Source organism: Pogona vitticeps, chromosome 4 (genome assembly GCF_051106095.1).
Source record: "Pogona vitticeps strain Pit_001003342236 chromosome 4, PviZW2.1, whole genome shotgun sequence".
Classification (NCBI taxonomy): Eukaryota; Metazoa; Chordata; class Lepidosauria; order Squamata; family Agamidae; genus Pogona; species Pogona vitticeps.
Window position 1 is genome coordinate 109331784 of NC_135786.1, and position 21773 is coordinate 109353556.

At 39.2% G+C, this 21773-nt stretch overlaps 1 protein-coding gene across 6 annotated transcripts in view; it reads left to right on the plus strand.

Annotated features, from left to right (window-relative positions):
- BRINP3 (BMP/retinoic acid inducible neural specific 3) overlaps positions 1-21773 on the plus strand; it is a 369852-nt gene that overhangs the window by 208207 nt on the left and 139872 nt on the right. For all 6 annotated transcript variants that reach the window (XM_020790487.3, XM_020790489.3, XM_078392316.1 and 3 more), the window contains one exon: positions 11245-11435. In XM_020790487.3, coding sequence (XP_020646146.1) covers positions 11245-11435 — 191 coding nt within the window. The remainder of the gene's footprint in view (positions 1-11244; positions 11436-21773) is intronic.

Below are 21773 nucleotides of genomic sequence, written 5' to 3' on the forward strand. Positions count from 1 at the left end.
ATGCCTAGTTGTGCAACCAGTGGCAATGCAGGTGTGACAGGCAGACATGTGATAGACAGCCTCTATAGGAAAAGTATTCAGAGCAAAGGTTCCGAACCTTGGGTCCCCATGTTTTCTTGGAGTAAAACTCCCAGAAGCCTTCACTAGCTCTGCTGGCCAGGATTTTTGGGAGTTATAGCCCAAGAACATCTGGGGAGCCAATGTTGGAACCCACTGATTTAGAGGAATATAGCCAACATTCTGCTTGCTCAGTCTTTGCCCTTCTTAACTGTTAATGCCAAGCAGGGTGGGTTGGCTGGCTACAACTGGAAAATAATAATAACTCTCTGAAAGACAAAGTGCATTGATGGAAGAAGTTACAGAGGCTTTCCTAAAGAAAGCATCTCCTCATCCTTAAGAACTCCAGCTAACAGTCATGTGGCTTGTTAGTTGCCCAAGGCAGGAATTGAAAGCACTGTGTCTCCCTGGTTTCATTCCCATTTGGATGGGAATTTGCTGGGGCATTACCTCTGTACTACGTGTGGTGTATGCTGTACTGTGCTGGAAAGTCTATTGTTGCCCCATCTACACGAAATTGCTCTGAAATCATACACTGTTTATGGTGAAGTGTTGTTAGCATGTTTATGATACTCAGCCCAAGGGATGGGCTTTGGATTTGGAAATTATTTGGCATCTAAATTTAAGAGGGAGTATTTATCAGTTTCTGAACTAATCCAAAATAAAATGGGGAAGCCCAAATGAGGATTGCATTCTGGCTTTCAGAAGCACCAAATAGTGTTTTGGTACTTTGAAGACAAAAAAGTAAAAAACCCAAACAAACAACCACCACTCACTGAGAAAACAAAAGTAATATTGGAACAGAACCAGGAAATCGATAGCAGAAATACATTGACAACTGAAGCAACAATGAAGAGCCCAAGCTGTCCTGGAAACCTGAATCATGAAATTCCTGGCAACCAGAGAGCCCAAAGTAAAAGAAGGTTGATATTTCAAGCACCAATGAAAAACCTAAGCTCTCCTGGAAACCCCAGCAACAGAGCTTTGGGGAGGAATTACTCTCCTTGATCAGTGACCATTTAAAGACACAGCATTATTTAAATTTTCAGGAAGTAGATTGAAGGTGCATTGAATAATTTTTGTTTTGTTTTGTTGTAAGCAGCTGCATGTCCTCTCAGTCCAATTGACTGATATTATGGTTGTGTGAAATGTATGCTGTTGTGCATTATTTAAGTGGTCTGGGTCACAGCAGCATTATGAAGACAATGAAAGCTACCTAAATTGCACAGTGAGCAAGAAAGGAGGGAAGAGAGGAATGAAACTGGTGGGGGGGCTTGACTGCACATTTGAGGTAAAGCAGTAACTGATGGCACTGAGTTGTACACAGCACTATCCTCCACAGCTTTTAAATCAAAATACATACAAATACTTTTAAATATTTGGATCCAAATCAAATCAGATGGGCTACAAATCAGCTCAAAGCAAATAAATTATAATTTGTAAGCCAAAGCAGATGGTATTCACACTCCTCCTACTCAGCATTACTATTATTTATTTGTCAAATTCAGATGGAGCTGGGGTGGACATCTGACCTAATATTTGAAATTAGATATAGATTGGATGAAGGCCAGTAAACAGAAGCTCACTGCAGGCAGGATAAAGGCACTGGTCAAAATCTTACTGCATTTTCACAGCAGTGTGACACATTGGGGTAAATATCAGCTGCGGGGTGCCACCAATTAATAAGTTAACACAGGCATTTGCTATTGCCCTCTGAGTCTAGGCATAACTATTTAGATTTTGGTGATTCATGCTATTTGGTAGGTATTTTCCAATAGAGTCTGGATAGAATTCTGCTCCTTTGGAAATATCGTGTTCACAGCATAGAGATATATTAAAGCTGGTCTTCACTTTGGAGGCCCAAGTGAAACATATGGCCCATACCAATATTTGTCAGCTGTGGCTGGTACATTAGACCTATTGGACAGAGGTGATTTGGGCATTGCTATCCACATTTTAATAACATTGGTTGGATTATTACAATGTAATGCAACATTACAATGTAATGTGTTGTATTATTTCTAATCTATTAATTAACTACTATCATTTTAATATAAAAACAGTTGGCTTGCTGCATTGGAGGGGTCCTATGAAATGCAACTTAATTATAACAACTAATAGCAGTCTCAAATTATTGTGACTGACATCTCTTCATTTTCTGTGACAATCAAAATGCTGTTTTTTCATATTTAAAGGTTTAAAGTAATTCTTCTCCCACAAGAATCTATGTAGATTTTTAAGATGATTTGTTTAGAGTTGCTACTCCAAGAATCCTAGCCTTTGTAAATGGGATGGGTTATGACATAAGAGAAGGGCTTTTTAGCTGTGGTGTCCTGCTGTGTAGTACTGTCCAATGTGAGACCTAAATTTTGCTAACATTGATGTCTTTTCTGCTCATTTTCCTTCTCTCTGGTTAGGCCCCATTTTGTTTATTTATTTATTTTGTTTGTTTCATTAACTGGGTTTCTGGACTGGAGATTTATATCCAAGTGGATTTTAATATAGAAAGTAAAGTGTGCTGTTCATATACCGCCCCATAGCGCTTAACACACTCTCTGGGCAGTTTACAATTTAATTATGCAGACTATGTATCCCCCCCCTCGTGAACTGGTTATTCCATTTACTGACCTCAAAGGAATGGAAGGTAAAGTTGACCTCAAACTATGTAGCTGACTCCACTGGGATTGAACTCAGGTTGTAAGCAGAGTCTTGACTGCAATAGTGCAGTTTAACCACTGCACCACAAGGCTCATAGAAGGACTATGATCTCTAGTCTAAGCAAATTGCAAGGCTTATTACTTTTTTAAAAATTCCAGAAATGAGTTTTGTTTCATGTTCTGATGGGTGTATCTCAGGGTTCTAGCAAACCCAACATAGATTTGCACTACTTGCTATACTTCTGTGGATCATATTATAGTAGAAGCTGTCCGGTTTCGACAAACAGCAGCCAGTGATTTTGAGAGTGTGTCCAACTAGCACACCTTTCAGGCTACTGAGAAACACACATTTTCTCCTGGGAGTGAGGCCGCAGGGAGATAAAAATATACAAGCGAGTGCAGATATGGCTCTCGCTACATGGCTCCCATTAGCCTTAATGGAAATGGCATACCTAAACTCTTAACATGCTGTTTTGAAAAGTGAAGCTTTTGTGTGTAACATTTAGAAATGAGCTGGGGTGGCTGAATATACCATCTCTTTGATAATAGGCTAGGTGGGCAGAGGAAACAATCCAGCAGAGAGATCTAGTGAAGAAGAAGTACAAATAATGCAGCAGGAAAGATAATTAGTGCTTGAAATTGCCCACCTAGGCAGCTTCCAAAAGTGACAATTGTGCAAATCTATTTTATCTTTTGGTGGGTGATTATATTAAAGATAATTCCCATGATTGTGTCGTCTTCCTGCTGAACAATCTTGCCAAATGACTTCCATTCATGTAAATAATGACTTCTTTTAATTCATTTTTCTGCATGTGAAGCCTCAACTGTGTATTAAGAAAATGACAGTCACTCGTGTCTCCTTTGGCAGGTGCATGAATTCCATAGCATCTCACTACAGCATCAGTTTGTAAAGGTCCTTTCCTGATATAGCTTCCTTTTGTCGTTTTATGTTAAGTCCCATCATAGTGGCTTCTTTTTTGTAAAGGAAATCAGTGAATAGATCAAAATTGCACAGAAGTGAAAGCACATCATATATGTTCCCAGTGTGCTGTGACTGACAGTTCAATTCTATAAAATTTGCAAGATTGCTGTAAAATGCTGGATACATGCAGTTTGTGTGTGTGCATGTGTGTGCACACATGCACACACATGCATGCAGACACAGACTGTATAACTGTTCAGTTGTCAGCTACAGAGCAAAAGAATAAGTTGTGTCAGGGGCTGTCCGTTTTGAGTTAGTGTGTAACTAGCTCCTATCTATACCACCTGAAATGGTGGGAAGATCATTCATGGCTCTCCAGGGTTTTAATCATTATCATCATCTTAGAGCAGCAGAACTGGAAGGGGCCCTATGGACCATGGAGTCCAGCCCCTGTTAAGGAAGCAATATTGTGGGGAATCAAACTACCAACCTGCGGCTCCGCAGCCAGTTCCCTACCAGTGGTTTTTAGCCTTGGGTTACTCAGGTGTTTTTGAACTGCAACTCCCAGAAACCTCAGCCAGCAGAGCTGATGGTGAAGGCTTCTGGGAGCTGCAGTCCAAAAACATCTGAGTAACAAAGGTTAAGAACCAGTGCCCTAGATCAACAGTCCATGTATATCTCTTGGTCATGCTGTGCTGGGAGAATGTCTGTAGAAAAACAGATATTTTAATGGGGCTATATGTAAAAATGTGAAAACTCACCTTTGATTTTATTACATTTCATCCAGATCTTGCCTGCTTTTTCTCACACATGGGAATTTGTATATATTTTCTATATGTATTCTTCTTAATGTGCATATTTTTGCTCCTATTTTCACCTAAAGCACCCTTTAGTCTCCCATATTTGTATAACCTTTCCCTATAACTAAAGCATATACATGCTTTCAAAGTTAGTGTATGATTTTCTAGCTGTTGACACTTCGAAAATGGCATGTGTGGTTTTCTGTATATGTGTTTTCTTTGAAATTGTGCCTTCTACAATTGCAGATTTCTTAGACAAACTTTGCCTCACAATGTGCCTTTTCTCATTAGCTTGAATCCAAAAAAATTATATTGTGTTCCTAAATATTCACAGCTCTGCAACACAGTTCAGGAATCACCTTCAGGCAGTCTTTTCACTTACTGTTTACATAGAAACACAATCCTGCACAGCCTTAGCAGCAGGGCAAACAAAAGGCTTAAGGACAATTTTTAAATGAGGGCCAAGGTACGGATGTGTCCTCGGGGGGTGTGGGGAGGGGAGTACTCGGGCCTCCACACCTTTTGTGTGCTGGCAATTAATCCAAACCTCCAGGAAAGTATCCTCTTGTACCAATACTGCAAATTGTCATGTCCTCCCCCCCACCAAAAAAAAAACACCCCACTGGTGTTAAAGTATCCCACCTCAAGATATGTAACCATTTATAATCCAAGGAAGTTTTCAGAAGGTCAAGTGGTCACACCAACTTTGAAAAGAAAATTCAATATTTACAGAGCACCTTCAGTTTATTGGAGGTGGAACCCAAGGATAAGAATTCTATTAGTCTACTGTTATTTAGAACAGTACAAGAACAGTGTTACGACAAAACTATAGGTTAGGCTGGGATTCCATAACACTTTCTTTTAAATGAAAAGCAACCACAGGGACCTGAAACCATGAGTGCTTAGAGATGGCAGAAATGCACCGTTTATCTGTTGGCCGTTTTCCTTCTTTAAAACTATTCTAAGCTGCTTTTCATTCCAGGTAAGGGAAAGTTATGGAGCCCAGGAACTTTTCTTCTAAAGGGAGAAGTGCTGTGTGTGAGGGGGAGGGCACAGGTACAAAATTAAGGATGCCTTAGAGAGAACAGGATGAGGTTCTGCTCCTGAATGCATCTTCCCGAGGCAGGTGTTTAAAAAGGAGCAATGTGGTAATTGTACAAAATTCCATTAAATGTGCACTTCAGCCCTTCACTGATGCACGTGTGGTGCAAGAAGCATGCTGCTTTTCAGTATTCTGATCATGCCTTTAAATAATTTTGTAGCATGTTATGGTCATTCATGGATTATATGGGCACACATTAATTAATTTAAGTTAATTTAGATCCCATAGCCATCTATGAAAACCTCATACAAAAACTAAATCCAATTCTGGTTCTATGAAAACCTCATACAAAAACTAAATCCAATTCTGGTTCACACTCATAGTGAAAATTCTCAGAAACTGTATAACCGCTCTAAACCATGGTTTGATCATAGCTGTGCATCAGCAAAAAAAATTATTAAACCAGCAATTTCAGCAATACCAAAGATCAGAAGGTCAGGCCAGAAGTGATGCCCTGTCAAAATCTTGATTTTTTAAAAAAAGAATATAAATTGCTGATACAAGAAATATGAGTAATATACCAGAAAATACTGGGGACAGTTAATTGAAGCATTTAAAAATACAAAAACCCATCCCTTTTGGGGGAGTTTAATCTTGGGTAGACCCTTTGGTCAAAAATCCCCTACATCCTCATGTATAACACCAGATAAATGGCTCTCCTTTTTTGCAAAACTGTATGAAGATGCTATTCAACCTTCCTCCCCAACAATTCTAGAAAGCACCTCTAAATGGCCTGCTGTAACCCCAGGAGAGAGTCAATCAGATAGATAGATAGATAGATAGATAGATAGACAGATAGATAGATAGATAGATAGATAGATAGATAGATAGATAGATAGATAGATAGATAGATAGATAGATAGATAGATAGATAGATAGATAGATAGATAGAAGAGAAGAGAAGAGACTCTGGGATTCCCTTTCTCTTCTCTTATAGACCAGTAATATATATACCAGAAGCCCTTTCTCTTCTCTTATACAGTGGTGCCTCGTTTGACGATGTTAATTCATTCCAGCGAAATCGCTGTAGAGCTAAAACATCGTCAAACAAAATGAAAAAAACATTGAAATGCATTGAAAACCATTCAGTGCGTTTCAATGGGTTGAATACCTGTTTGTCCAGCGAAGATCCTCCATACGACGGTCATTTTCGGTGCCTGTAAAGCGAGGAATCCATCCTAGAAAACAGTGGGGGGCCATTTTCTTCAGCCGGTGGCCATTTTGAAACCTGATGATCAGCTGTTTGCTGATCGTCGTAAAGCGAAAATCAGTTCCTGAAGCAGGGAACTGATCATTGTTAAATGAAACAAACCCATTTAAAACATTGTTTTGCGATCGCAAAAGCAATCGCAAAAACCTAATCATATAGCGATTTCCTCGTTAAGCAAGGCAATCGTTAAGCCCGCATCTGTACTTGTAATGGGAGGAGGCACCGTGTTGCCTTTCACCTCAGGCAGCTATATGACTTAGGCCAGCTTTGCCTACATAAAAATCACAAGAAGCTGTATTTGCATTGAATCAGGCCATTACTCTACCAAGCCCAGTACCATTTATGATGACTTAAAGCAGCTCCCTCAAATAAATCTTTTGTAATACTTCAGCAGAAAATGCTGGGAGCTGAGTCTGGGACTTTCTTATTGCAGAGGCTGTGTGCAGTTACTGAGCTGTGGATCATTCCACAGGTGTGAGAACCTCCCCTGTTCAATCAATAACAGGGAATCTCTGCATAGACTCCTAAATCTGCCTTTTACCCTGAACTAAATGATGAGTCCTTGCAAAGTTTAGGGTAGGGCAGGTTTGCCATGTTGACAAATTGGTCTGATATTTGCATGACAACCACTCATTGTAGTGAAATGAGATTGGATCACATATCCTGTGTGTGTGGGGGGGGGGAATGCTCTTATGTTATACACTCATTGTGGTCAAACTATTTTGCCTTATTGCTTGCTCTAAATAAACCATCGTCCTCCATGCTATAATACTTCTTGGTTTAAAGATTTCATGACTAATAGCAAGAGAAAATTGGAAGCCAGACTATTAAAATATCTACAGGAGGAAAATGTCTTGAGGCAGGAAACAGATTCAAGTGTTTTAATCGTAGGAGCATCTATTATTACACATTATTAAAAAAATGTTCCCAGGTTATATTTATGTCTATTTAGCTAAAGCTGTTAACAGCATTATTCTAATTCTTCTTTTACAGGATCTTGTCATTTGCATTTCTATTTAAAAAATTCCTGAAGTTGCTCCTAAGACCTATGTGGAGTTAATTCTTTATTGCAGCCTGCCATTTCCTAACAATTTTGTGGAAATTGGTGGTGTCCTCTTTGCTGAAGTAGCCACACTGGGGTTCCAAATCCATGTTCCTCGTCATCTCCAGCACCACAATATAGCAATATAGCAAGCCTCTGTGTTTGCAAGTGCCAAGATACCGAAAGAGGAGCTCAAAGTGGAAATTTCATAGAAAACAAAAGCATATATCTGCAAAAAGGGTTGTTGAAACAACCAAGGTTGCAAGCTTGGCTACACTTACTTGGTACTAAGCCCTGTTAAACTCAGAATTCAGCTTACGTCTGAATAAAAATACATATGGTCAGGCTACATAGAAAGATTTCTTCTATACATCCTTATTCTACTGGAGGTCAAACATCACTACAGTATATTGATTTTGGATGCAACAGCTCTGAAAAATGATGCACTGCGTCCCAACTTTTTTTCAGTGTTCTTCAGCTATTATAGTATTTTTCTTTGTGCACTTTTTTCCTAATTATTCTACTGTGAATGATCAGCTATAGCAATCTGTACTTTTTGTTTCCCTTTATGTGACCAAAATAGTCTAGCCTTCTATGTTTTATTATTTGTATTATTTCTTGATTTTTTGCTTATTACTCTTGGTACTTCTTTATCGGTCAATGTCTTAATTCAAGTAGTAGTTGTAGAAGGGAAGCCATGTAATTCTGTACAAGCATTACAGATAAAAGCAAAATAGAAACAAAAGGTTCAAAAAGACAAAACTTTTATATTTTTTTAATGTCAGCTTTTGTGGACAAGTCCACTTCATCAGACATGTCTGATGTCTGAGGCAGTGGACTTGTCAATGTAATCCTACATTTAAAAAATATATAATTAAAAAGTCAGTTTTTAAGGTGCCACCATGCTTTTGTCTTTTTCCCTTTTCCCCCTATTTTTCTTTTATCAATAATTCCTAATTCAAGAAGTGCTTAGGGTCAAAAAGTAAAGCCAAATCTAAAATGCTTCTATCTTTTAATAGCAGTGTAAAAGCCCATGATTCCATGCCATGCAGTAGAACACAGCACAATATTGTGCATGTTCTTAAAGCCACTTTTCATTATTATATACTATATTTATCCTCTTAAGGAAGCTATTCCAGTCATTTTTAAGTTTTTTCAAGAAAATTCCAAGGTACTTATATTTTTCAACAAACTCAAGCTTTCATTTTAGATCTTCAAGCACATTTCATGGGCTGCTTGCTTTTTACTGATTTCCATGAATTTGGATTTTCCTACCATTTATTTTTTGTCTGTTGTCACTACTTATTTCATTGATTTTTTTCCAGCAAACCTTATTGTGTAATGGGAAAGATTAGACACTATTATATAAAGCTGTTGCTAAAAATACTAAGCGCTTTTCTGGTTCCAAATTCTTTTCCTTGTGTTATTCTCTTCTAATTCAACATACAGCAATGAATTATGTAATGCAATAGAGTGTAATTTTGTCATAGTACTAACTGAAGGACGCCTTGTCTCTAGAGGTTAGAGTCAGGAAGAAGAGCGTGTCCTCAGCAGACAGAATTCTTCTGCTGGGCAAAATGTCATGCTGTTGGCCGAATCTGCTGGTGCCAGCTGATCTCTTAGATACACTTACAGAATCCAGGACAGCAGAACCAATGCAGTAGCTAAGATCACAGATTGAAAGCCAAGAAGATCAAGTGAGAGAGGGGAGGATGAGAGGGATAAGCCAAATTATGTCATGTCTATACCTTCTCCAGCCTAAGAGACAGGCAGAGAGCCAGCATAAAGATAGGCCAAGATGAAGGTGATTTTTGTCTTGCTGCTGGTCACTCCTAGGGTGGTGTCAGTTTGGAGTAAGCATATTAATTACCATACTATCAGCTCAGCTGGTTTTTGGACACCTTGGCTAATTAGGACTAGACTGATACTGAGGCATTTCCATGCATCACCTATCTCCATTTCACAAAGCAACTGGTGACGTGAAGCAGAGTGACAAACAACAAGATGGCATCATAGCACAGAACTCATTACCAGCACATGATACAAAGATATGTGGAAATAAACATGAATCTGTTCTCCGTGACCATAAATATTGTCATGAATCATGAAATAGGATACATTTCTCATTTTTTCAGTCAAGTTGCTATTATGTCACCCAGGGAATATTTCATATTCAATAGCAACATAGAGATATACTGTATGTTTTTGTATACCTGTGAAGGATTAAATCCAAATTAAGGTATAGATTGCACATTTCAAGGATAGTCAGGATACCAGAAAATACCACACAAAGGTCATTCTCTATGAATAAATAAAAGTCTCTATCTACTGATCTGTCTGAAACAAGGACATTCCTGGAATTAAAAAACAATATATATCTAAAAAGCCTGCTAATCCCTTGAACCAATTTTTGGATTATATGGGGATTCTTTTTTTCTGTGAGTATGAAACAAAAATGTACTTTTATACTTTTCTTTTGCTTCAGACAAGTGAAACAAAACTTCTAGAAGTTTTCCAAATGCTGTTTCTTACACCATGTAGGACTCACAATTGTGTAGTTACAGTACTAAGTAATCTCCCTGCCTTTTCCTTTGGCTAGACATTATGATTAATCCATTTTACTTCGTAAGGGGCACAACCTTGAATAGTTGCCCAAATCAAGTTCATTTGCTAATTAATGTTTATATTCTCTTCTAAGCCATTTTCATGTTCCTTGCACTACAGCTTGAGAGAAAGCAACAGCAGTGTGGCAGAAGCAGCTACGTGGATAACTTGAAAAACTGAAAACTTCATTTGCAAGAATCACACCCTGGCTCCCATTTTCTCCCATATAAACTCCAGATCAATAGTTCTCATATGGGTACAACTGGTAGGATAGGGACGTAGTGTAGGTGATACACAGGGATTTCATAAAAATCACCAAGAATTCTTTGTGTTTCTTCCCAACAATATCATTGCAATTTGTGTCTTTAAAAAGTATCATGTATACATGATAAATAAACTAATCATGTCCATAAGTATATATACCCTTTATTGACCTTGGCATTTTTGTTTATGTCATGAAATACACAAATTGGGGTAGAAGGATTGGCAGGGCATACAGTACAGAAGACTGAGAAACACTTAACTTGATATCGTTTTATATTCTGCATGCATGGTGCCTGATTTTTCCTCATGGAGAATATGGCTGGAGATTCATGGAAATGTGTCTCTTTTATGTAGATACTAGCTGCAGCTTTCATCGGTCTGGAATGGGATTTCTTTCTCATCCCTTTTGATTACATACTTTATTTCAGATTGTGGTGCCATGGACTGCAGCTGGGACCTTGTGCATACTCTTGTACTCTACTTCTCTTCCTTGCAAGAGAACTGAATTTGATGCATTTTGGTCATGGAAAATGAAAGGAATTGTGGGGCATTTTCCCACTAATTATTTGCTGTCTTCCTTGCACAGGAGAGGAGTCTCTCACAATTTTTGTGGACAAGCGGAAGCTGAGTAAGAGATCGGAAACGAGTGATCCCAGCATTAACAGTACCACAGTGACTCTGGAAACTCTACACCAACTAGCAGCCTCTTACTTTATTGACAGGGACAGTACTCTGAGAAGACTTCATCATATTCAGATTGCCTCCACTGCCATAAAGGTATGAGAAAGTTCTGTCGAAACAGGCTGTGAAGGTGGTGTTCTAATCCTTTATGTATCCTTCTAACATGAAAGCTAATGTCCAATTGCTAGTCCCACCTAGCAATGATTGACACATTGACTCAGTGGGATTTACAGAAATGTTACCATTCAGCAGTTGATTTAATGGGTCCACTCTTATTCAGGACTAGCAATAGAATACGGGCGAGTGTTCACAAGACTGCATGCTCCTCTCCTGTATACACGATATTGCCTGCATACCAAAAAAAGCACACCAGGAATAAAGTTGAGCTACAACCCTTCTCCCCTTGTTCAGTTTTCAGTGTGGACAGATTTGTTGTTTTACTTATTTGTATAGAGAAATATTTAGTTGTGTCAACACAGCACGCAGCCTGAAGTAGTACAATCCAGACATATGTGTCTCATTTCAGTGGGAATAATTTTTCATACTTCAGTGAGCACTACCCCTGAGACTGGATTTGAGCTCTAGTAAGTGAGCTGGAGAAAATTATGGTGTTTTGTACAACTTATTGTCTAGCTCTTTCTTCATAAAGAGAGAAACAGGATCTAAACATTCATATACAGAATCTCCATTGTCACTGGTGACTGAAAACTTTACTTTCAGTGTGGGTTGAGGCTGAGATAAACCACGGTTAAGAACACAGTCACCAAATGATGTTGTTGCTGTTGTTTTAATTTATATATTGCTCCATTGTGCTTAGAGCACTCTCCGGGCAGTTTGCAACATATGCAAACAAAAACATGCCCCCTAGTGAGCTGGGTACTCAGCCTCAGAAGATTGGAAGGCTGAGTCAACCTTGAACCTATTGGGATGGAACTATGGTTGTGAAGAGAGGCTTGACTGTAGTACTGCAGTTTAACCATTGAGCCATGGGGCTCAGTGCCTCCTGTGTGTTACATAAATGTTGACAGTATTTTGTATCTCTCATCCATGATGATAAGAGTGTTTTCTTTTGCTCTTTCTTTGCTATATAATGGGCAGAGAAGCCATCTTGACATTCTTTCAACATTTAAAGACAGGTTAGCAAATTGACTGTTACATCAAACAGGATGCTGAGCTAAGATTTTAGGACCAAGTCTTAGGCTTGATACAAAATATTGTATGAAACAAGTACAATTATAATGAAAAGAATACTTTTAAATTCCTCATTCTCATAGATTGAGGGGAGCTGACTCAACAGACACCCCCCCCAATAAAAATTTAAGCCCCCTGTGAGACTCATCACCTCCTCTCTTTCAACAGAAAACTCTGTTGAGTGCACTAGGAAATCCCTTGCCATCCTGGCCAGCAATGAGAAGAATTATGCAATTCATCATCCATGCCTGTGAAATGTCATATCACACAGATAAAAACCCAGGTCTCCTATTAAGTAAAGTTGCACTAAGGCAACCATAACCATTAATGGCTAATGGGTATACCATTTCATTTATAGGATCACAATAAGACCATGGTATCTGTGGGGAATCGGTCCTCTCCCCCCCCCACATAGATACCGAAAAGCATGGGTATAAAAACACTATATATAACATAGTCCCTGATTCCCCTTATTGGCCAGTTCTGGTAATACAACTTGAAAATGTGTATTTCTTAGGTGGGTGAGTGGGTGGGGACATTATTTACCAGTAATACTTTCAGGCAGCAGATAAGTGAAATTGCAGGCCTTCAGTGGCAGCCCTTGCTCCAGAAGCTTTTTTGTCACTTTTTCCCAAACTAATTTTTCTTCACCTATATGCAGGACAAATATATATATACCCGTCACCTGCAGAATCCATACTATATATATGGATAGAGAAATATTTAGTTGTGTCAACACAGAATCCATATATATATATATGGATTCTGTAGTTGACGGGTAACTCTTTTGTTATATATCCTGCTGTATATTTAAACCTAACAACCTTGAGGGCTAAAACAATGATTTGCAAAATGGGAAATTTATTTATAGGTGCCAGCTGGTATGAGCTACTCAAGTGAAATAGAAGAAGTTGCTTTGAAAGGCACAGGCTTGTTTATTTGTTTTTTTTCCTTATAGTTGCCAATTTAATATCTTAAAATTTTGCATTTTTTTCCCTTTCTAATGCTAGGGTCCAATTTCTATTATCATAGATGTGATGGAACCCAAGGATTATGACCCAGCCATTGTGCCATACTATCTTTTACTTTCCCAAGTGTGTGTTAACTACAAACCCCCTTCAGGAACCTCTGTTCCTAGCACAACCTCTGTTCCTACACATACTGACTCATCTGTGCCTTCAAGGAACCAAAATCAACAAGGCTGTGCACTTAAACCTACACAGCAGCCTTGCAGTTTCTGTTTCTGCACTCATAATCACCAACAATCCCATTAAATTGCCAAAGGATAAAGTCAGAATTTAGTACCACAAATTGCCAATTGCAGGTTATTCCTTTCTCACAACCAATCAGTCCCCCCCCCCACGTGCCTTACATAGCTGAGATCTCTTCTTTTCATGAGAGCTATACCAGCCTAGCTTGGAAATGGAGACCTAGGAGACTCTTCTCATGAGATAAGGGGCAGGTGCTCTCATGCTCGTTGCTGGGCAAAATCTTGACCATTACAACTATAAACAATTTCCCCATGCACACAGAGGCCTGATCCTAAGATAGAGCTGATCTCCCATATTCCCCAGTTTCTCAGTTTCTTTACAAGTCATCTGATAAACGGAGCTACCAAAAGCATGTCATGCAGGGACAGCTTCATTCTGTCAACAGATTTGCATTGGCTGTCTGTGCATTTAAATAAGGACTAGTGCTGACGTCTGACAGCTAAATATATGAACCATCCTTGTTGAAAAGTGTTGTGCTGAAGGTAACACAAAGTGACGGAGAAATTCTTGCTGTATTGGTTCATCTGCTGTTGTTTTGAAACATGTATTTTTCCTCTTTTCTAGTCATGTAATAAAGAAACATGCAAGGATGGTTGTTCTGGGTTTTTCGGGCTCTTTGGCCGTGTTCTGAAGGTTGTTCTTCCTAATGTTTTACCAGTCTCTGTGGCTGGCATCTTCAGAAGACAGCACTCTGTGCTCTGGTGTAGTTGACTTGGGAGTGGAGTATTTATGGCTGTGAGATACTGTAGACTTTTGTCTTTTTCTGTAGATGGGTGATTAGTGTGTCTTGTTGTGGGTGTATTGCCCCAAAACTATATTTATGTCAGGCTTTCAGATGTAGGCACAGATGTATACATACAGTAGCTGTTGGACAGGAAACATGTGTGAGATGTTCAGAATGCCTTGCTCCAGGCACATGTCTGATGGCTGAGCAGATTGCCTGCCTTTCCCCAGAGGGGGAGACAAGCAACCTTGGATGCCTGTGGCTTCCCAGACTCGCCTGAGCAGGGTGGGAAATGGGACTATATAAGGCCACTACACCCTTTATCAGGCCTCCATTGAAACTGAACTGGTCGCTTTGGGGTCATATAGGAGTTTTAGACCAGTGTCGCCTGATTAGTGTATTGAACAAAAGTGTTTGGCTAATTTTTACCTATCCTGTACTGAGGGCCCTGTGGGGCAAGGATGGGCTGATCAGGGTTGCTGTTGAAGTTAAATAGGTCACACTAATGGGTAGTGCGGATGGGGAACAGAGTAGAGGCGAGTTCCAAATTTTCCATGTATTGCAACCACCATTTCATGGATCCTGAGGCTCCATTGTCCAGAAATTGGCTGATGACATGATGGCATGAACCTGGGTCTTTGAACTTGCCAGAGGTGGTCAGGGCAAACAGGCAAATGCCCCTGGTGCCTGCCTCAGGGATCTGCAATACAGTAGGACCCTCTGCAGGAATTGGGGAAGATAAAGGTTAATGAGTTTGAAAAGTGTGGCCCTAGTTAAGCCCATCACCTGTGTTATTTCTGGGGTAAGTAGGCAGTGACCAGGATAACAGCATTGAAACATTGTTAGCACAACATGATGTAGCCATGAAGAGCTTCCTGAGATGTCCTGCATATCAAAGTATGTTTGGCTAAATATGGTTGGTGTTTTGCATATGCATCCAGATTGCAGGTAGAGTTTAGAGGCTCAGCCTGGGGGCAAGTTACACAGATGACCTATTGGAAATCTCTTCATTGCTGTGATCCTGGGAACCATTCCAGGATTGAACTGTTAAACAGTAATATTGCCAGAGCTCACAGGTGCCTGGTGCTAAATTAAATCTGCTGATGTATAATGATCAATTGATATGCAAGGCAAAAACCAATCTGTTCTATATGTCCTCTTTGAGCTTCAGATAGGTATTTTCAAATGATTCTCAGCCATTAAATTGAAGTGGGAAGCAATGATCAAAATGTGGAATAGATTCTAGACTTTTGCATTAATAGCTTTTTGTGTTTCACTGTTGTAAAGCTGTATGACATTGAACTCACACTTCCTCTTCTACATTTGGAGCTGCATAAAGATAAACCACAAGAAAAGAAATTAGTTCACTATCATGTTGAAATTTCTACTAGCAAGCATGTTGTAAGACTAAGGGTATTAAACCTACAGATCATTAAAATCCTCATTCTTGTTGATGTAGACTGTTTCACTGAAAAGGATGCCTCAGCAAGGAATGTGAAAGTCCTGCAAGATTCCTCATTTCCAGCTGGGTATAAAACAAGGAAAAATTTTCCTCATCAATGTCCTACTCTCATGTCATTTGTGCAAAATATATCTGCCCAAAACAAGGTCCTTGACCCCATTAGGAGTAAAGTACACACCTATACAGTAAGCACAGAAGGACTGGTTTGTAAAGAAAGATACAAACAACCCATATGATGCTTCAAATTAGTAAACATCAATGGAGCAATCAACCTGATTTTATTTGATGGGTTCAGTTCAAATGGACTACACAATTTTCCACAAAATCTGGGACATTTGCACAAGAAGGTGTTCCTCCTACTGCAAAACACACTGAATATGTGCAGATTCCTCACTGGTCGGGAAAGGAATTATCATTGGTGAGGAGAAGAATTACAGCAGTCTGGTTGTCGTCACTGACAAGAACCATACAAATGAGATTTTACATCTGTCTGTTAGAAAAATACACCATTTAGCAACCCACTGATGCTTGAAAGCATTGTTCCCACTCACTTCCAGTTTTCCAGGAGACAACATTTTTTAGCATCCACAGTGTCTTCAGTAAATGCCAAAGTGCAGGGAGTTCATCACAGCAGTCTTGTTAGCCATGATGTCAAGAAAGAAAAAAATAAGCATAGGTGTCAATCCATATCATTAGTCTCAGTTGTCATCTGTGCTGGGCACAAGTCTTTTGGAAAGCTAATGGGTCTGAACTGCCCATTAATTCATAATAATTTGCATGATAATGGCAATAGCTCACAACACTATGCTGTTGCTGCAAATTTCATCCCATTGACTCCTCAACTGCTTTAAGGACTGCAGCTAAGCTTAGAAGAACCAGCGAAGCCTGAGGGGAATAAAAGCTGTTCTGATCCAGAGAAGCTTGATTCCACCACACTGGTGCTTCTAGAAAAACATATGAAATAACTGGGTTTTTTTTATAGGGACCATCATCTAATTAAAATTTCATCTCAAATGGGGCAGATTTTGGTCACTAAATATACACATACAACAGAAATTATATAGTAATTGCTTGGCATAAATTACTACTTCCTAGAAAATCTTTAATTTAAAACACAAATACAAATGGTAGTCCAGGAGATTTTTAATGCATGCATTGACATTATTTGCATGTTGGTAATGTTTGTTTTATAAATTAACCTTTGTTTATTTGGTCAGTTTTGTTTTGCCTCAGTAGCCACACTGGCATCTTCCCAGAAGCCTAGGGGCAATATTCAGTTTGCACTTAAATTTACATAAATGGAAACATGCTAGATAGAAAACACAGAAAGACCTAGTTTTCAAGCATACAAATCCCCCTGCCTCCAAATGAAAATGGGAGAAGAAACATGTTTTTTTTTCTTGTCAAGAACTCCAAAATTTGAGTGAACTGTTTTTTTTAGAAAACTTGTGTGTTCTTCATTGAGAAGCAAAGTATGCACACAGCAAGAACAGAACTACTGGCCAATTATTTAAAAAGATGCAGACAAACCCCTCCTAATCTTTAAAAATCACAATTTATATAGTTTACATTATAGTCCTATGTGCATTATTTTTACTCTTGGTGCAATTTTCATTTGTTTGCACAAAATAAAATGTTCATTCCTGTTCTCTGCTCTTCTAAAGCATACCAAAATACCTTGTTCTCTTATGGTGCAAAGACAACAATCCTGACATTCCTAATAGTTGGATGCGAAGATGAGGTAAGGGAGGATTGATATCCCTAGTTCCTAGTTTGTATCAATGGGACTGATATTAAGTCATATTATATGCCTTTTGTAAGCAGAATTCTGTAAGCTGTGATGGCAAATTGCTGCTTGTTAATAGCATGTTGGTGATATTCCTGGGCATGTGTCCAGTTGCACAGAAATTGCCACTAGATTCTGGCCATCACAGCTAGATTTTCATGATTATTCCAGTGGAAGCTAACTGGAACTGATTTTGTTTGGGTTCAGCCTACTAACAGTTCAAACAGTAGTACAACGGAACTCAATGGAGACATTAGGTAAATCTTTGGGCCTAAAGGTTGTGATATTATTAATAAAGAACTATGATTGCAATGAGAATACAATCTCGAGGTATGTATGGCTATGCCTTAATTTCTGGTATGTCCTCTGGCTTTTTCATTTCTTGTATGACTCCTGTTTTCAGTTTGGGAAATCCTACTGTGGCTCAAAAAATAGGATCAGTCAATTATTGACCGATCCCTTTTATTATCTACCATGAAAGCAGATCATGGGACTCTCAGATGCTATGCTGTTATCTACTATTTGTTGGTCATGAGGTTGCTATGTCCCGAATGCTTCTCCCTTTCTCCCTCTCAATCCAGCTGGGAATGAGACATAGGTAAAGGTACCACTGGTGCCTTGTAGCATATATCAGAGTATTGTATTTATATTGCTGCATGGCTGTAGTAATCATCAAGTTGTGTTCAAAATAGTCAAAACCATTTGGCTAATAGTCACCCTTAGCTCTGGGAATAGGCAGAAAAGATATATTGGCTGAAACATTGTTAGATACTTACATGCATGCAAGAGGAATTGTGGAAGTTTCCAGAACTAAATGTGGCTAATTGACAAGATGTTAGGCACGTGAGGTACTGTATGTGGTCAGGCATGTGATGTGGCTTGCAACCAACATGAAACCGTCACCTTGTCAATTAGTCATAGCAAATTCTGTGATTCCTAATGCATATAAATATCCAGACAGATTCTGGACAAATCCATCCAGATGCACCAGAAGCAGCAACATAGAACAGCTGATCAATGATTAAGCTTGGACTGTGGGGATGTCTTGACAAATTCATTGGAAAGAAAGAAAGAAAGAAAAAGAAAGAAAGAAAGAAAGAAAGAAAGAAAGAAAGAAAGAAAGAAAGAAAGAAAGAAAGAAAGAAAGAAAGAAAGAAAGAAAGAAAGAAAGAAAGAAAGAAAGAAAGAAAAGGAATAAAATGTTTAAAAATGCTGCTGTGCCTTGGTTAAAGCCCAGCAAAACAACTCTTACCTGGTATGGAAACAGAATGGCAAACACCCCTGGAAAGACATAATATGATGACACTGAATGCTTACCACAGCATAATACTGAAACAGATGTCTATGCCATGCTTTTCAATGTAATGTCCTGATAACCACACATAATACCAATGTGTTATGGCTTCCCAGGAGCAGCCTTCATCAAGCATTTTTCTGTGAATATCTGAACCTGGCTAGAGTCACAGGTCTGAGAATCCCAAAACATTACAAAAAGGGAAGCATGTCAATGTACAGAACTGACCAGAAACACATGGAGAAATGGTGGAATCTGACTTGGTACATTTCTATTTTGTAAAAACCTGTAGGCTGTTTCCATGGTAACAAAATTTTTATGGCAAAATTACTTTGGGGAGTTTCATGTATACTGAGCTGTATTTTCCTGTGTAACATTAAGTTTAGGATAATACTTGTGACTTCTAGATTCTAAATATTGAAAATCAATCTTTCTTTCTTTCTTTCTTTCTTTCTTTCTTTCTTTCTTTCTTTCTTTCTTTCTTTCCTTCCTTCCTTCCTTCCTTCCTTCCTTCCTTCCTTCCTTCCTTCCTTCCTTCCTTCCTTCCTTCCTTCCTTCCTTCCTTCCTTCCGCTATGCTGCTAAGTTATTTGTAAAATTATTTTGTAATACGTTAGAGCAGAATATAAATCTTTTAAAATAAATATATAAATATATCTGAAAACATTTTTCTGGAGGCAGGATATGAAAGGAGCAGTTTTATGAGGAAATAATTTGCTTGCAGCCCAGTTTCTATGTAAGAATGGAAAGTTAGCTGTCTAGCAGACCTTGATACTGCAGTAGGAGGAGGATACTGAAAGTTTATGCTACTATAGAGTTAACCAGCAAGTTCCTTGGAGAGAATCCTGTCAAACAGCTTGTGCAATGGGCATAGTACTGGTGATCTGACTACAAACTTTTTGTTCAACCATATGTCATTTGTTTGCCTCAGGGATTTTAGTTTGCATACCAGCAGTGCTTGCACAAGTAAGATCCTGTATTAATGTGTAAGGAGATTTTGCACTATGCTGGTGTCCAAGACGCTCCGTGCCATTGGTTGCTTATCTTGTGTGTTCCTCCCAGTGGCGTAGCATGGGCACAGGATCAAAAATTCTTAGGGACACAAAATTTCAACACTCTGCCACCGCTGGGTCTGGACACTTGAGGAGGATGCAGGGCCAGCAGAGGAAACGCCTGCATGATTACCGTATTTTTCTGCATATAAGACTATACTTTTGTCTAAAATTTTTAGACTAAAATTGAGGGTTGTCTTATACATGGAAGTAAGCTGAGGAGAGTACAAAAATAAGTGGAGGGGAAAGCAAGGATCAAATTGTTCCTGCAGGGCTTTGATCCCTGCTTACTCCTCCACTTGCTAATCTTTAGCAAAAGGAAAGCAGGGATCAAAGGGCTGCAGGATCGCTTTGATCCCTGCTTTCCCCTCTGCTTGGTAAGTCCAATGGGGCTTAACAAAAGGAGGGGGAAAAGAATCAAAGCAATCCCATGGCTGTATAAGGGGGAAAGGAATCAAAGCAATCCTGCAGCGCTTTGATCCCTTTCCCACTACACTTGCTAAGCCCCACTTAGAATTCTTAATTTTGGGTTAGAAAAGTGGGGAGGGCGTCTTATATATGGGGGCACCTTGTACACATAAAAATACAGTATTTACTCCAAGGGTTGAATCAGTTCGCCCACTAGGGCTCCACCCAACTCCAGTTATACTTTCCCTATCCCGACCAGCCCCCTCACTCTCCTGTAGAATGTGTGCAGCTCATGCCACCCCTCTCCCGCCCATCCAGCTCAAGGATGGAGAGGCAGAGCAAGGTGGCACAGGAAACAAGGATATGCATCATAAGGAGCCCAAGGAGCACAGCAGGAAGGAAAGGGAGGCTGGTCCATGGCTTCTGCATTCCTAGCTAAAAATGAAAGATGGGAAGGCAGGATGAGAGTCCTATCCAGGCAACACAGAGGAGTGGATCTCACCTGGGTAGCTACTCAAAATCACCCTAGCCAAGGGCAGCTGTGCCCTGTCCAACATCTTGCTCTGCCTCTCCATCCTTGAACTAGATGGGCAGGAAAGAGGTGGCATGAGCTCTTCTGCCCATCTAACTATTGATCTTTCTTTCTTTCTTTCTTTCTTTCTTTCTTTCTTTCTTTCTTTCTTTCTTTCTTTCTTTCTTTCTTTCTTTCTTTCTTTCTTTCTTTCTTTCTTATTAAAACTTGAAATAATCCAAAAGTTTCATCTCTCTCTCTCTCTCTCTCTTGTTAAATGAAGCATTTGGATTGAAGAGGCCATCTATAGGTAATAAATGAAAAAGCTGGAAAAGGAATGTAAATGATATATTTCGTGTTTCTTCTATTCATACAAACTTAGAGGACTCATTCCAATTTTCTCCCTCTTCTTTTGTCACAAGTGCAACAAAATACCTTTCCCAATTACAACTCAATAATAGTTTTGCACGTGACAAATAAGATTTATATCCCTAATTTGACTTTATGAGTACCAAAGGACAGAATGTTGTGTGTGTTTTGAATGTTATGTGTATCAAAAGCAGAATTCTGATACTGGACAGAGATACCTGTGGACTTCCTCCCTTTTCCACTTTCCTGTCAAAGCCATCCCTATTTTGTCAGCATGATTTTTTTCCTTCATGTGGTAGAACCTGATTCTTCCCCCCCCACCTTCATTCTTTCCAAAGTATGTGTTGTGCCATGTACATTTCTAATT